Genomic DNA, 14,734 nt, shown 5'->3' with positions numbered 1-14,734 from the left:
TTTGGCTCGATCGCTCAGGAACTCTCGGAGATGTCCGTTGTTGAATAACTGGGCTACTTCCTCTCTCAGTTGCAGGCAATCTTCAGTTTTGTGGCCGTGAGTGCCATGGTATTTACACATTAGGTTAGGGTCCATTTGGGCTGGATCAGACCGTAAAGGTCGAGGCCACTTGGTGTCTTTGATGCTTCCGATGGCAGACACAATGTTAGCAGCATCGACGTTGAAGTTGTACTCCAATAATTTTGGCGCCTCCCTAGGCCCGATAGGACTCTCAAAACCGTTTTTGCTTATGAGTCCCTAGTTATTTTGACCTTGATTCTCACAGGGTTTCGCCCAGACCCATGACCTCTTCGGTCTCTATTGTATAGTTTATACCGGTCCCTATTTGATCTTGGTTCACGATCAATGTCTCTTTTGGATCTATCAATAGTTCTGACGGGATAAACGGACCCGGGATGGGCCCCAAGCTGATCGTCTTCGAAACTAATTTTTGATTGATACCGGTTATGTACGTCGGCACAAGTTACAGCCGGATATTCTATCCTATTTTGCTTTAACTGTTGTGAAGCTAACAAGTTTTGAGTATTGAGTCCTTGGATGAAGGCCTGAACAGCCCAATCGTCCGCGACTGGAGCCAGGTCCATTCATTCAATTTAAAACATGACACGAATTCCCTGAGTATCTCATTATCTCCTTATGTCACTTTGAAGAGGTCTGACTTCTTGGTTTCGACCTTGATGGCCCTGGTGTGTGCTTTCACGAAAGAGTCTGCAAGCATAGCAAACGAGTCAATATAATTAGGGGTAAATTGTGATACCATATCATAGCTCCCTTTCACAAAGTTTCCCCGAACGTTTTCAGTAGGAAAGACTCGATCTAATCATCCTCCAAGTCGTTCCCTTTGATGACGCACGTGTAGGAGGTCACATGCTAATTTGGGTCAGTTATTACGTTGTACTTAGGAATCTCGGGCATGCGAAACTTCTTTGGGATTGGCTTCGGAGCTGCGCTTAGAGGAAAAGGTTTTTGAACAAACTTCTTGGAATCCTATCCCTTCAATATCGGTTGTGCTCAAGGGATTTAGTCGACCCTGGAATTGTAGGTTTCTACCTTTTGTCATTGTCTTCGATTTTCTTTTCTCCCGAATCTACCCGTTTTGTCAGTTCCTCGAGCATTTTTATGATCTCGGGGTTAGTTCCGGGTTCATCTTCACTCGGCCTCTCCGTGACTGGTTCGTTTCTGCGAGTGATTTCCCGGGACGACTCGGGCTCAACTCTACAGGGGGTGCGGCTTTGGTTCTGCAGCTAGGCTATCGCTACTTGTTGAGCCTGTAACATTTCGAAGATCACTTACAAATTGATCCCATCTCCTTCACCGTTGTGTGTATTTTGGGCTACCAATCGGAATCCCCTGCAGACGTTGTTCTCAGGATCGGTAGGCAAATTCGCATTGATGGCCACATGTGAGTTGGCATTGATTGGGTCCGCGGCCGGAAGTCCATTAGGATCGACATGGGCACCTCGTTACTGGGTACCATATTGTTATTCTCGCCATGGTGACCGGACTCAATATCCACGTTTAAAGGGGTAAATTGGGAGTTCGACATTTTAAACTTTGACCTGAAATTAAAGACACTTCAAAGAACAAGTGTAAAATAGGATGTGTTATGGAAATTTGTATCAAATTGCCACTATTATCCTTAGTCCCACGGTGGGCGCCAAACACTTTACCCTAAAAAAATGGATAACAATTAAATTTATAAGTGATTTTAAGAATACGTGGATTTATTCAATACAAACGGTAAAGATTGCTAGAATAAATAGATAATAGATGTAATAAATTATCAAACCACTTGAAAATAAGGGAGGGATAATTCTGGACTCGAGGGCAGCCTCAATGAGGTATCCGTCTTCAATCCCGGGCTTATAATAATGAAACACCGATGAACAAACATAAGAGCTTTGAATAACAGAAAAATAATAGTATATTACCTTGGTATGTGTGTTACAATATCGCTAATGAATAATCAGACCCCCTTTATATAGTAGGGGAATCCTACTATAGGTACAATTCCATAAAAGGTAAAAAAGCTTTCGTTTAACTAATCACCGGATTTCCGCCAGTACATGACGAGATCCACGCCGTGATACCCAGCCGGTCACGGATATCACGGCCTCCTGTTAATCATGTTCGGTCGTTCGATAATGATCTCTGAAGTCTTTTAAGATTTGGACCGATTCCGGGGTCACGGTCCCGATATTCTCGAGGGTGGGCGTTGTGGTCCCGAAACCTGTCTCGATGAGTCCCTTACCCCGATTCCGACTCCTTGTCATCACGTCCCTTACTCGATTTATTTTATCGAAAATCGGGCCGTCTCATGGGTCCGGTTTCACCCGTATACAAGTATATTTCTTTTTTATCTCTCTTAGATTCAGTACAATTATTACTATCTTCGGCCAAGTGTATTAAGTCTTTGCTTAGTTTTGACTAGATTAATCGACTTAACTCTTTTTCGTGAATAAACTTGTCCATCTAGATGAAAATTGACAATAACATATATAAACAAGTATTATTAAAGATGAAAATTGAGCCAACCACTAGTTTTTTATGGTTTAACCATGGTATCCGCATTCCTGGCCTATCAGGAAATATTTATATAATATGAACCGTGTATATGTAGCTTCTTACTCTAATTTGACAATGTTGCTAATGGGCTTTGAAAGTCTTGCGTAGCTGGCTTTCTCTCTTCCCCGAAATGAAACCAGGTAGCCATTCTAAAGGGCTACTATATAGGAATTAATCAATATATTCAAATTTTGAATTTTTTGAGACACAAATGTCCTGAATTGTCTTGAATTAAGATATTTAGGTCAAAATTTTAGAACAAAATAAGTTCTACCTAATTTCTAAATAGAAGCCCTAAGAATGGCTGTTTTTGCACTCAGCCCTCTTGCTGTCCAAATGTTAAGCCGGTGAATATGGGTAAAGACGTCTGAATTTCACTCTATCAAATAGTAACAAATATCTTGTGATTTGTGACTTAATGAAAATGCTTGTAGTACACCATGATTATCCTTTCTTAACACCTAAATCAGAAATAATTATCAATGGAGAAATGACAATTAGGGTCGTTCTACGGTCTGGTCAAGGTCTATCATCCTTGATGATGGACTATTTCAACAATTCAAAGCCACTCCAGCTCTCTTCTTTCCCACACCACCTAAACAGGATTTAAAAGGATAAAAACGACCAAAAAAAATTGACCGTGCAAAATGGCAAGTTTTTTTCTTTTAAAGAAAGGATTAACTTATTCAGTTTGAAGTAAACATCGAGTGCGAGTAAATATTGAATCGATAGAGATTGTCGGGTATGTTATGTGTCACGCCCTGAACCTAGGTGGCGAGACCGGCACCCGGTGCCTCACTTAACCTAGCGTACCAACTTGCGACTGAGGGACTCTGAACATATAATGTCATACTTTGGCCATAGGGCCACATTGCAAGACAGTTTGCGAAACAAAATATTAAACTAAATGGAAACTAGCTCTGACTGAACATCAATATAAAGCTGGGCCAACAAGGCCGACATAACTACTACAACTGACAAACCAACAAAAATATACATACAAGGCCTACAAGCCCAACATGCTGCACTAACTGACAGGATATGTCTACAAGCCTCTACTGATGGATGTACTGTGGTCGGAACAGGGCCCCGACCTACCCATAATATATATACATATATACACAATATGTACTCAAAACCCTAGACCCGGCAACTCCGAAGGACGTGGAGCTTACCGCTCAAGCTGAACACGGACAACACCTACGGAGGAGGTCTACCAGTCTGTCTATCCGAACCTACATGCATGAAATGCAACGTCCCAAGGAAAGGGACGTCAGTACGAAATAATATACTGAGTATTTAAGGCAATAGAATAACTGAAAGTTGAAACTAAACTGATAATATAATAACTGAAAGTAAATGGGAGTCAAAGATGATCTGGAGATATACTTACCTGCTGATATTGACTTAACTCACTCAATATAGTAAGTAAAATAGTTGTTCGGCCCTATAAGGCTCGGAATGTGTAACTGCTCGGCCGTAGTAGGCTCGTTCATAGGCGCTTAGCCATACAAGGCTCGGTATCTCGGCCATTCTGGGCTCGCTCTTAGGCGTTCGGCCACGGTATGCTCGGTATATAACTTACCATCTGATCTGAGATTACCCAATAGGGGCATGCCCACCGATTATAGCTCGATGATGGTAAAAATACTGTAATACTATATATATATATATATATATATATATATATATATATATATATATATATATAAACCTTCTGCTCTCTTGACTGGAAGAAAACCATACTTAAGTGAATATAAAGTCCCGATAGGAAATAAACCTACCTCTAGGTATCGCTGTATTACTTACCCATTCAAGGATTGGCTCAGTTGGAAAATAAAATCTGGCTGCTTTTGCTCGGCAATCAACTGTGGCATAGCAAGCTGCCAACCAGTCCATGACCATGATAGCATCAAAATCCACCATCTCTAGCTCAACTAGATCGGTTGAGGTCTGACGAATACAAACTGTCACCGTACAACCTCGATAAACCCGTCTAGCAATAATCGGTTCTCCGACCGGTGTAGATACCTCAAAAGGATCACATAGTATTTCAAGCACTATACCAAACTTCCCCGCGACAAACAGGGTAATATAAGATAAGGTAGATCCAGGATCTATCAAGGCATAAGCATCGTGAGAGCAAATAGTCAATATACCTGTCACAATGTCTGGTGAAGACTCTCGGTCCTGTCGACTCGCTAAATCATAGATACGATTCTGATTACCACTTGAACTGGAACCTCTACCTCTGCCTCGACCTCTACCAGCCGAAGACTGAGACTCGCGCCCTAAAGGATGCACGGACATAGTTGATCATGTTGTTGAACTCGTTTGTTGTGCCATACCCCTAGAATCTCTATTTGGGCAATCTCGCATCATATGCCCCAGATGCCCACACGTATAACAAGTGTCGGAACCTGCTCAGCATTGGCCCAAGTGTCCTCAACCACAGATGTCATACCACGGTGGAAATGGCCATGTCTGCCCTGAACTTCACTATCGCTGCAAATCCGACGCTCGTGAGCTCTCACCTGGTCCTGACTGAGTATAGCGGTCATACCTGTAACCCTGTAACTGAGGCGGTGGAGGCCTAGGTGGTCGTCCGAAGTACTGGGGCCTATAACTACCCTGACACTGCTCCTGAGACCTAGCAAATCTCATCCTCTTACGCTGCCCTTGATCTCTCCTCTCTGTACCTTGCTGACAACGCCTGCCCCTTTCTATATTCTGGGCGAATGCCTGAATCTGGGAGATATCCATACTATCCTTCAATGCAGCGGTGGCATATGCCTCGGTCAACTCTAGGGCCAACCCTGCTATAAACCTGTGGATCATGTCCTGCATAGTAGCAACTATAGATGGAGCATATTTGGCCAATAAGTCAAAACAGAGACTATACTCTTGAACACTCATATTGCCCTGCTTGAGGGCTAGAAACTGATCGACTCGAGCCTGTCGGATCTCCCGCGGTAAGTACTGGTTAAGGAAGGCATCTGAAAAATTCTGCCAAATAGATGGAGGTACATCACGTCCCCTAGACCTCTCTCATCCCTCGTACTAAAGGACGGCTATATCTCGAAGTCGAAAGGTTGCCAGCTCAACTGCCTCTTTCTCCGTGGCATGCATAACCCGAAAGATCCTATGAAGCTGATCTATGAAATCCTGCGGCACCTCCCTCTGATCTGTCCCCGTGAACTCTGGGGGACTCAAAGCAATAAACTCTCGGATCCTAGAACTCCCAGACCCCTCAGAAGACCATGCAATAGCTGATGCCCTAGCTTGTTGCTAAGTAGTTACCAACTGTGTCCACAAATGCACCGCACTCCTCAAGTCCTGATCTGATAGAAGTGGAGGAGAAACTAGATGTGCGGTATCCCTAGGAATCTCCTCAGGTGGTGGAGGAGCCGATAATGGTTGAGTAGAGGTCTCGACCTAGGCCTCAGACTGGGCCCCATTTACTAGGGGTATCCATCTGGTCCCCTTACCCGCTGTTGTATCTCTCATCTGACTAGCCGTAGTCTTCATCTTTTTATGCAAACACTAATACATAAGTTTAACTCAAATTTCCTATAACTCAGTTCTATAGCACGATTTAGATTTTAAAGAAGGGTAACCAACTCCTAAATGTCCTGTAGTTCCCTGCTTATATGATGTGGTGCACAACACATCCATAAACAAGACCCTACTAGACACGGCTTGTAGACTCCCTAGGATAGAACTGCTCTGATACAAAGTTTGTCACGCCCCAAACCTGGGGGCGAGACCGGCACCCGGTGCCTCACTTAACCTAGCATACCAACTTGCGACTGAGGGGTTCTGAACATACAATGTCATACTTCGGCCATAGGATCACATTGCAAGACAGTTTGCAAAATAAAATATTAAGCTGAACGGAAACTAGCTCTGACTGAACATCAATATAAACTTGCGTCGACAAGGCCGTCATAACTACTACAGCTGACAAACCAACAAAAATATACATACAAGGCCTACAAGCCCAGCTTACTGCACTAACTGATAGGATATGTCTACAAGCCTCTACTGATGGATGTACTGTAGTCAGAACAGGGCCTTAACCTACCCATAATATATATACATATATACATAATACGTACTCAAAACCCTAGGATGTACTGATGGATGTACTGTAGTCAGAACAGGGCCTTGACCTACCCATAATATATATACATATATACATAATATGTACTCAAAACCCTAGACCTGGCAACTCCGAAGGATGTGGAGCTTACTGATCAAGCTAAACACGGACAACACCTACGGAGGAGGTCTACCAGTCTGTCTATCCGAACCTACATGCATGAAATGCAACGTCCTAAGGAAAGGGACGTCAGTACGAAATAATATACCGAGTATGTAAGGCAATAGAATAACTGAAAGCTAAAACTAAACAGATAATATAATAACTGAAAGTAACTGAGAGTCAAAGATGATCTGGAGATATACTTGCTGATATTGACTCAACTCTCTCAATATAGTAAGTAAATTAGTTGTCCAACCCTATAAGGCTTGGAATGTGTAACTGCTCGGCCGTAGTAGGCTCGTTCATAGGCGTTCGGCCATACTAGGATCAGTATCTCGGTCATTCTGGGATCGCTCATAGGCGCTCGGCCATAGTAGGCTCGGTATATAACTTACCATCTGATCAGAGGTTACCCAATAGGGGCCTGCCCACCGATTATAGCTCGATGATGGTGAAAATATTGTAACATTGTATGTATATATAAACTCTCTGCTCTCTTGACTGGAAGGAAACAGTACTTAAGTGAATATAAAGTCCCGATAAGGGAGAATATTGTAACTTATGAGACTATGATAATGTATATAAATGCAGGAGTACGAACTTCTCTTTATGTCTCGTTAACGCATGTAGTTAGGAGATCATGCCAAAATGAAGGAAGGGTTTAGCCTTAACATACCTTATCACAATCTTTCCAACAACCATGTTGAACTCGTATCTTCGCACCTTAATCTACAACAACGATAATAATGAACGACAAGCTTATTTTATATTAAAACGGGCAGCATTTCCCCTATAATCTTTACTTCCTCCAAATTCAAGATAACACCAACAACACAAGAACACAACAATAACAATATATATACATTATTTTCCAACCTTATATATACCACAAAATACTACAAAATAGTCCAACATACCCTAATCTCTTCATACACAAAACGACCATCGTAGTAGTATCAAACAACCCGAACATGTTACGATGAACGACCAGCCCACCACACTGCATTTATGTAGTGTCTATCCACACCCTTTATCCTCCAAAACTTCCTAAAATAGTAGCAAAACACGCAATCCAACAGCAACACAAAACAGCCCACAAAACAGTCTACTACAAGTTGAATAACTCGAACTCACGGCTTCCGATCACTGTCCCGTGAGTTCTTACAATTATAGAACGACTTCCCATACATTTCCAGCAGAAAAAATGGATGAAAGAGAACAGTAAACTTAACTTATTTGTTGAATAACTCAGCTCCTATCTTGGTTCTTCAAACTCTTGGTTTTTCCTCCAACTAGAACTTGAAAAGGAGAGAAAATCAATTAGGGGTTTGTGTGCAATTTTTGGGAGGATATTTGCAGGGTTTTATGTCTGGTTATTGTGCTATATAATGAGTGTTATATTGAAGGATATAAGCCCTTAAATGGTCTCTTTGGCCGACCCGAAATAGCCCCTTTTTGGGCACATTTAATCCTCTCATTTCAGCAAGTAGGTGATACACCTACTTGTCACCTAGCAGTCTGCGCAGTCTCGCAAAAATGCATATATCTCTCTACTCCGATGTCGTATTGAGAAACTGTTTAATGCATTCGAAAATAGACTCATGGTTCTTCAATTTTATGGGTGGATCACCCCATAAATATACGTATATTGGGAGAAAATCGCAGTGACATTCGACCCAAATTTCAGTAAAACTTATTAACGTAACTTGTGATGACTTTCATCAACTTTTGTTCCACAACTCGCTTGACTTCAAAACATAACACACGACTATCATACAACTAACATAACTCATAACATAATCTACTTATCATGTTAAGCACCCTAGTCTCACACCAAAAGTACATGTTATAACATTCCCAACTTGTCGACTTTCGACGAAATATTAGTTTCTTCAATTCCTTTAGCTTCTGAACCTTCCAACCCTCTTTGTACTTGTTGTTCATGATCTTCAATATTTGTAACCTCCGAGGTAACATGATTAACTTACTTTACATACTTTCAAAGATGATCTCATTTTTTGTCTTACATTAGTTTACTTACGACGTACTTTTACGTACGAAAATATGGGGTGTAACATTATGATGATCTTTAATGGTTACTAGTCACTGGTTTATGGCTACAATGTAAGAAAAAGGGGCTTGCATTATTAAATATTTTAAATGTTCGAGTTTGATGATAGTCCATAAACGTGAGCCTAATTATAAGTGTGATAATTAGTTATTGAATCGAGTACTTGATGTGGTTGGTGGGTCTAGACTCAACCCGATGAGGCTCGAAATGAAAGAGCCCATTAAGGTTTCATTAATTGTAGCTAGGTCTCCTTTCTAGCCCTTATATAAATATTGTCAAGGTTATTTCATATCATGTGTTGTGTGTGGTAGTGTGTCATTGACGCCGCCATATTGGAGAAAGGGTAATAAGGAGGAAGAATTTGTTCTTCGTCAGTCTGCAATATGGTCCAAATAACTATATAATTGTTCTTACTAATTTATTATATTGTGTCCTAATATCATGTTTGATCTTGGGATATATTGTGCTAATATTCTTACATACCGATGAAACAAATCAAGATGCTCAAGGGAAACACTATGTCCTTTAACTGTCTTACATATCGACTCTTGCCTCTTGATACAAATCGTATACAATCTTATAGTACCCTATTGAGAAAAGCATTATTTGCATGAAGAAGAAAAAACAACATAAAGGAGGATATTTAAAGGCATACAACATTATTTCCTTCATTGGAAAAGAGAGTACGATGTTTACTGTAGTGCAGTAAAGAGGTTCACTTGGTACGTTATTGTTGGATCATCAAACTAAACAATAAGTTATTGACATTGTCTCAATCTTATCCTCATTTCACATGTCAGTACTTCCTTTGCTTTGTTGGTGAAATTCTAATTATTGTTTGGTCCCATATGCACCTCTGCTTGCCGTGCTATAGTGGTTAAAACAGTTGGCATGTCAAATTGCTCATCATTTTTATTGTCCTCCTTCCCCAACTCTATAAGTCTAATATTAGAACCACAAAATTAATTTGTTGCAGTGGATCTTAAACTTAATTAGTATAACTACAAATTTATTCAATTACATAAATTGTTCAAGGCTTCAAGCTATGCTGTATCCACGTATTGTCTGCTCCTGTATAGACCCATTGAATTTGATTTATCAGTGCAGTAGTGTTGACCAAGTTTCTTTAGACACGTCGAGATCCTTGATAACGAGCTATGAGTTAGGCGACAAATTTAGAACTCATAAACTTGAAACTCTTGGCTCCGCCTCTTCTTGGGAGATTATGCCTTCATTATGCAACTGCGATTAAGCTTTAATTATGACTAAGAAGAAAATATGAGTGGCCTCAATTTCTTGCGAGTTGTCAATTTAGGGACCATTTTGAAATCTATCAAGTATCGCAATATCTAGGCAACGTAGTTAGCTTTTATGGCTATAGTAGGATTTTTGTCAAGACTCTGTTTCCAAAATAGAATCCAGGAAACTTGCTCGGTTGTCTTCAGTACCCCAGATAAGTCTGCCACTAGCAAGTAGTAGTAACTCTTAGATTGAGTTTCTTGACTTTAAAATTTTTCAGATACATAAAAAATTAAAAGCAAAGTCTAAATCATAAAAGGAGCAGAACAAACATTTGGAACATGGGGAAGGACCACAATATGGTTGGCACACTTGCATAACAAGCCTGCCATTCTTGCTCAGAGTCAGTCCAGAATTTCTGAACCATTGTTTCCTTGCCAGAGCCAATGGATGTTCATAAATGAAAGGTACAATATAGTGTACCGTTAATAAATCCACCTTTCTTTTTACTTTTTTATTAACCATAGTCTGTCCCGATAGTGAGTTTAAGGAGAGGGAGAGGTAGGCTAAGAAGGACTAGGAAGAGGTAATTAGATAGGACATGGCTATCTTCAACTTATCGAGGACATGACCCTCGATAGGAGGATGTGGAGGTCGACAATTAAGGTAAAAGATTAGTTTTCGAGCGTCTTTCCTATCCATTCTAGTAGTCAATTCAGGGACCATTGTGAAATCCATCAAAAGTATTGAGATATCTGATGTTTCTGCCTCGACTTTATTCTTATTCTGATGTTGTTACTACTCCCTTTTCCTTCTTTATTATGTACTTGCCTAAGCCGAGGATCTATCAAAAATAACCTCTACCAGCACAAGGTAGAGCTAAGATCTGCACACACACTATCTTCCCCAGACCTCATTTGTGAGATTATACTCGATACGTTATTGTTGGTTAGATTGTCCCGAAAGTTCAACTACTAACTTAAGGGTCAATTGATTTTGTTGCCCATTGCAAATTTCTTTCAAAAAATTTATGTCTAACCTCTCAAGAGATGTTTATTCTTGCAAATAAAAAATATTTGCAAGATCATTTTCTTCTATTCAACTTATATAAAGAGTGGATCATTTTCTTCTATTCAACTTATATAAAGCGTTACCTCCTTTGTTCCAATCTATGGAGTAATATTTCCTTTATAGTCCGTTTCAAAAAGAATGACAACTTTCTAAATTTGAAAAGAATTTAACTTAAACTTCCCCTTTTACTCTTAATAAAAAAAATTTATAGCCATACAAATATCTTTGGTTTATATTAGACCACAAGCTTTAAAAGTTTCTTAGCGTTAATTCAAGCTTTGCCACATGAAGGGAGTATGTTAGAACCATGTCCTCTTAACTTGGAGCATGTACTTCTTGAAATTGGCCATCTTAGACAAAATGCTAATCAACACAAAAAGTGAAAGAAAGAAAGAAAGAAAAGTTCCAGGAAATCTAAGTGTAAGCCATAGAACTAAGAAAGACCATATTCAGTTGCAATCAGAATCAGAGTTTCTCTCCTTCTACCACTATACTTGTAACATCAACTTACAAACTCTCGAACTAATCACCAAGCTAAAAAGTTTGTTTCATCTTAATGTGAGAGTCAGCTCAAGATTTTCTTTAATTGATCTTCTTAAACATGTTCTCTAAAGGGGAATTCTAATCAACAGATTGATCTTTGCTTTTAGTCCAAAAATACAAGGACAAGAAGAAATCAGGGCACTATTTTATAACACATGGACCTCATAATACATCCACCAGACTGAACAGTCTATCACTTAACTAACTTGAAAGAGATGTCCAAACCAACTCCACAGCAAAAGATTGAGATGTGAAGACAAAAGCAAAAGAATCCACAGTTTCGAGACTTGTTATAGTTACAAACCTGTTTACAGGGTTTTTCCCTTTAAGACCTAAAATTAGACAATGATCATCCCTCAAAGGCTAAAATGATCAGACAACATACGCAGAAAAAAGAACATGAAGATGAAATACAATCAAACACCAACACCCATATATAAAAATAGGAATTTCACTTTCCTAGAATATTAAGATATATCACACAAGCCTAATTAGTCAGGGAAGATTTACTGGTTATTCAGCGTATTGTTTCTATGCTCTTGCTCAGCTCCTCCAACTTCTTCAGTCGCAGTTTCTCGCTTTCACCCACCAACTGCACGTATATTGAACACACAAGATTCAGTGAGCTTCTGCAAATCAAATATGTTGAGACAAGTTACAAATACAAACTAGTTTTAAATTGTACACTCATACTTACCTCCATCAATCTTGTTATTAGCTGTACTTTTTCCTTGTGCTTTTCATTGAACGCCTCAAGAGCTTCTTTGTACTCTTTTTCCTGCATTCACAGATCCAAAATGTCTCGTTAATGAATGGATAAGTTAACTCTTCAACCACATACTGAGAGTAACTAACTCTTAGGGGTCGTTTGGTAGGCGGGAAAGGTGGGATAAAGCGTGGTACTAAATTTATACTATGTTTGGTTGACGGTATAAATTTATCGTCAACCAAACATAGTATAAACTTAGTCCCGCGATAAATTTATACCGTCAACCAAACATAGTGTAAACTTAGTCCCAGACTTGCTCCTGGATATCCCATCTTATCACACCTTATCCCATCAAACTTAGTATTATTTTATCCCACCTCCCAAGTGGAATAAATTAGTCTAGGGATTATATTTCCAGGACCATAATCCCGGAATAATTTAGTACGCGTATCAAACAACACCTTAGGGTTATTATTACTAGGATTGACATATTATATGATACACAATCTAATGAAGGAAAAAAAAAACAAGAAAATAGTTGCAAATATATTTCACCTTCTTCTGGCAGGTCTGTCCCAGGGGTTTTAACTCTTTGTTGACAGCATCAATCTTCTTCCGAACGAATTGAACATCTTTCTTCTTTGGATCAGCTAATGCTTCTAGTTCCTGATAATTAAGTTGAATTTAAACAAGGTATAAGTTGGATGGAAACTGAGATGAATCTTGATTTTAACCTTCTCAAATACTTCAATTTCCAAAACTCATACTCATTTGCAACTATTAAATGGCAAAAACAAAGGCAAAGCATAAAACCCTTATTGAAAATGACCAATTTTGACAGATCAGAGATCTTTTAGCTTCAGGATAATTCCAACCCCACCCTCCAGTTTCATCCCCAATAAACCTTTTTTTAATAACCACCAAAAAAGGAGGAAAACCCATAAAGCAAATAGAAAAGAATAGAGAAATTTGTGTTTCATTTTTAGCTGGTCAAAAGTTAGAGGCCAATTTCAAGATGGTGATAAGATAATCTGGCATAACTTAATCTATCTTGAATTATAAAAATATCCATTACCCCTAATTAAAATTTAAAACCTTTACTAAAATATGCAAACCCAAATCTGTGTTCATAACATAGCAGTAGTAGTCTAAAGATTTTCTACTGTCAAGGTCCAAAATGGAAACCCCTAGCTACAAGCAAAATCAAAAGAAAAATCAGCACATATGTGTATTTTCAAAAAATGCACAAGATCTCACAAAAAAAAAATCAAATTTAAAAATTAAATTCCAGTACTACATTAAAACCCCAACAAGAAAATTAGCATTAATGTTGAGAAAAAGGTACTGGTATATTAGAGGTGCGCACAAGTTAGTAAAAACAAACAGAGAAAAAATAAGGAAGAAAGAGATACCTCACGAATAATGGCTAAACGCCTAGTTTCTTCTTCAACCCGACCCAACTGAGCTTGAACTCTTTCTTTGACTTCCATTTTCTTCTTCTCAATTTCTTCTTCTTTAGCTTTGAAAGTAGAAAGAGCAGACCTTGACATCTCTTCATCTTCTTTAGTTAAAGTCCCATTAAAACTCAAAGACCCTGAAATTTGCCCTGATTGCATCAGTGTTTGTAGCTGTTCACTTCCTTGCTTTTGATTTGGCATTTCTTCTTGTTTTCTTCAACTTCACAACAACAAAAAGAAAAGCCTCTTCTTCTTCTTCTTCAATTTTTCACTTTATCTTTTGCTTTTTTGCTTTGGTATTATGAAATGGAATGTAATGGACCCTTTTGTTTACTGTTGTAGGTGCATATGAACAAAGGGCAGCAGAGCAGGCCTTTATTGTAAAAAGTTATCAACAGCACACAGCTAAAGTTTTGTTTAGTTTATTAGGGACCCACAAAAGGGGTGTAAAAGAGAAATACTTGAAACTATATGGGTGGTTTTGTAAATACTTATCTGGATGGTACTAGAAAGGACAAACAGTGAAATGACCCAACCACTACCCACTCATAAAAAGAACATGGATTTTTATGTCTACTCAATTTCAAAGCTTGTCTCCACACTCCACTAAAAGTTATGGAAAAACTTGGAAAAGTAATGGTAAAGATTTGTTTTATACAACACTATTATTACTTGAAGAATTGAATAAATTTTCCGTTGTGATTATAATTTTTTTTTTTATGAAATAAAGGTAATTTAGTAAAACATTAACAAGA

The 14,734-nt window shown here is 38.9% G+C and overlaps 1 protein-coding gene across 1 annotated transcript; it reads right to left on the bottom strand.

Annotated features, from left to right (window-relative positions):
- Positions 1–12,064: 12,064 nt before the first annotated feature.
- LOC104115534 (uncharacterized) lies at positions 12,065–14,361 on the bottom strand. Its single transcript, XM_009626199.4, has 4 exons — positions 13,935–14,361; positions 13,078–13,188; positions 12,511–12,591; positions 12,065–12,405 (listed from the first exon to the last, which is right to left on the bottom strand). Exons 1-4 carry the CDS (start codon positions 14,178–14,180, stop codon positions 12,331–12,333), a joined length of 513 nt encoding a protein of 170 aa, XP_009624494.1. The 5' UTR covers positions 14,181–14,361; the 3' UTR covers positions 12,065–12,330.
- Between the last annotated feature and the right edge of the window lie 373 nt (positions 14,362–14,734).

Source organism: Nicotiana tomentosiformis, chromosome 2 (assembly GCF_000390325.3).
Source record: "Nicotiana tomentosiformis chromosome 2, ASM39032v3, whole genome shotgun sequence".
In the NCBI taxonomy this organism is placed as follows: domain Eukaryota; kingdom Viridiplantae; phylum Streptophyta; class Magnoliopsida; order Solanales; family Solanaceae; genus Nicotiana; species Nicotiana tomentosiformis.
This window is presented reverse-complemented; position numbering and strand designations above follow the sequence as displayed.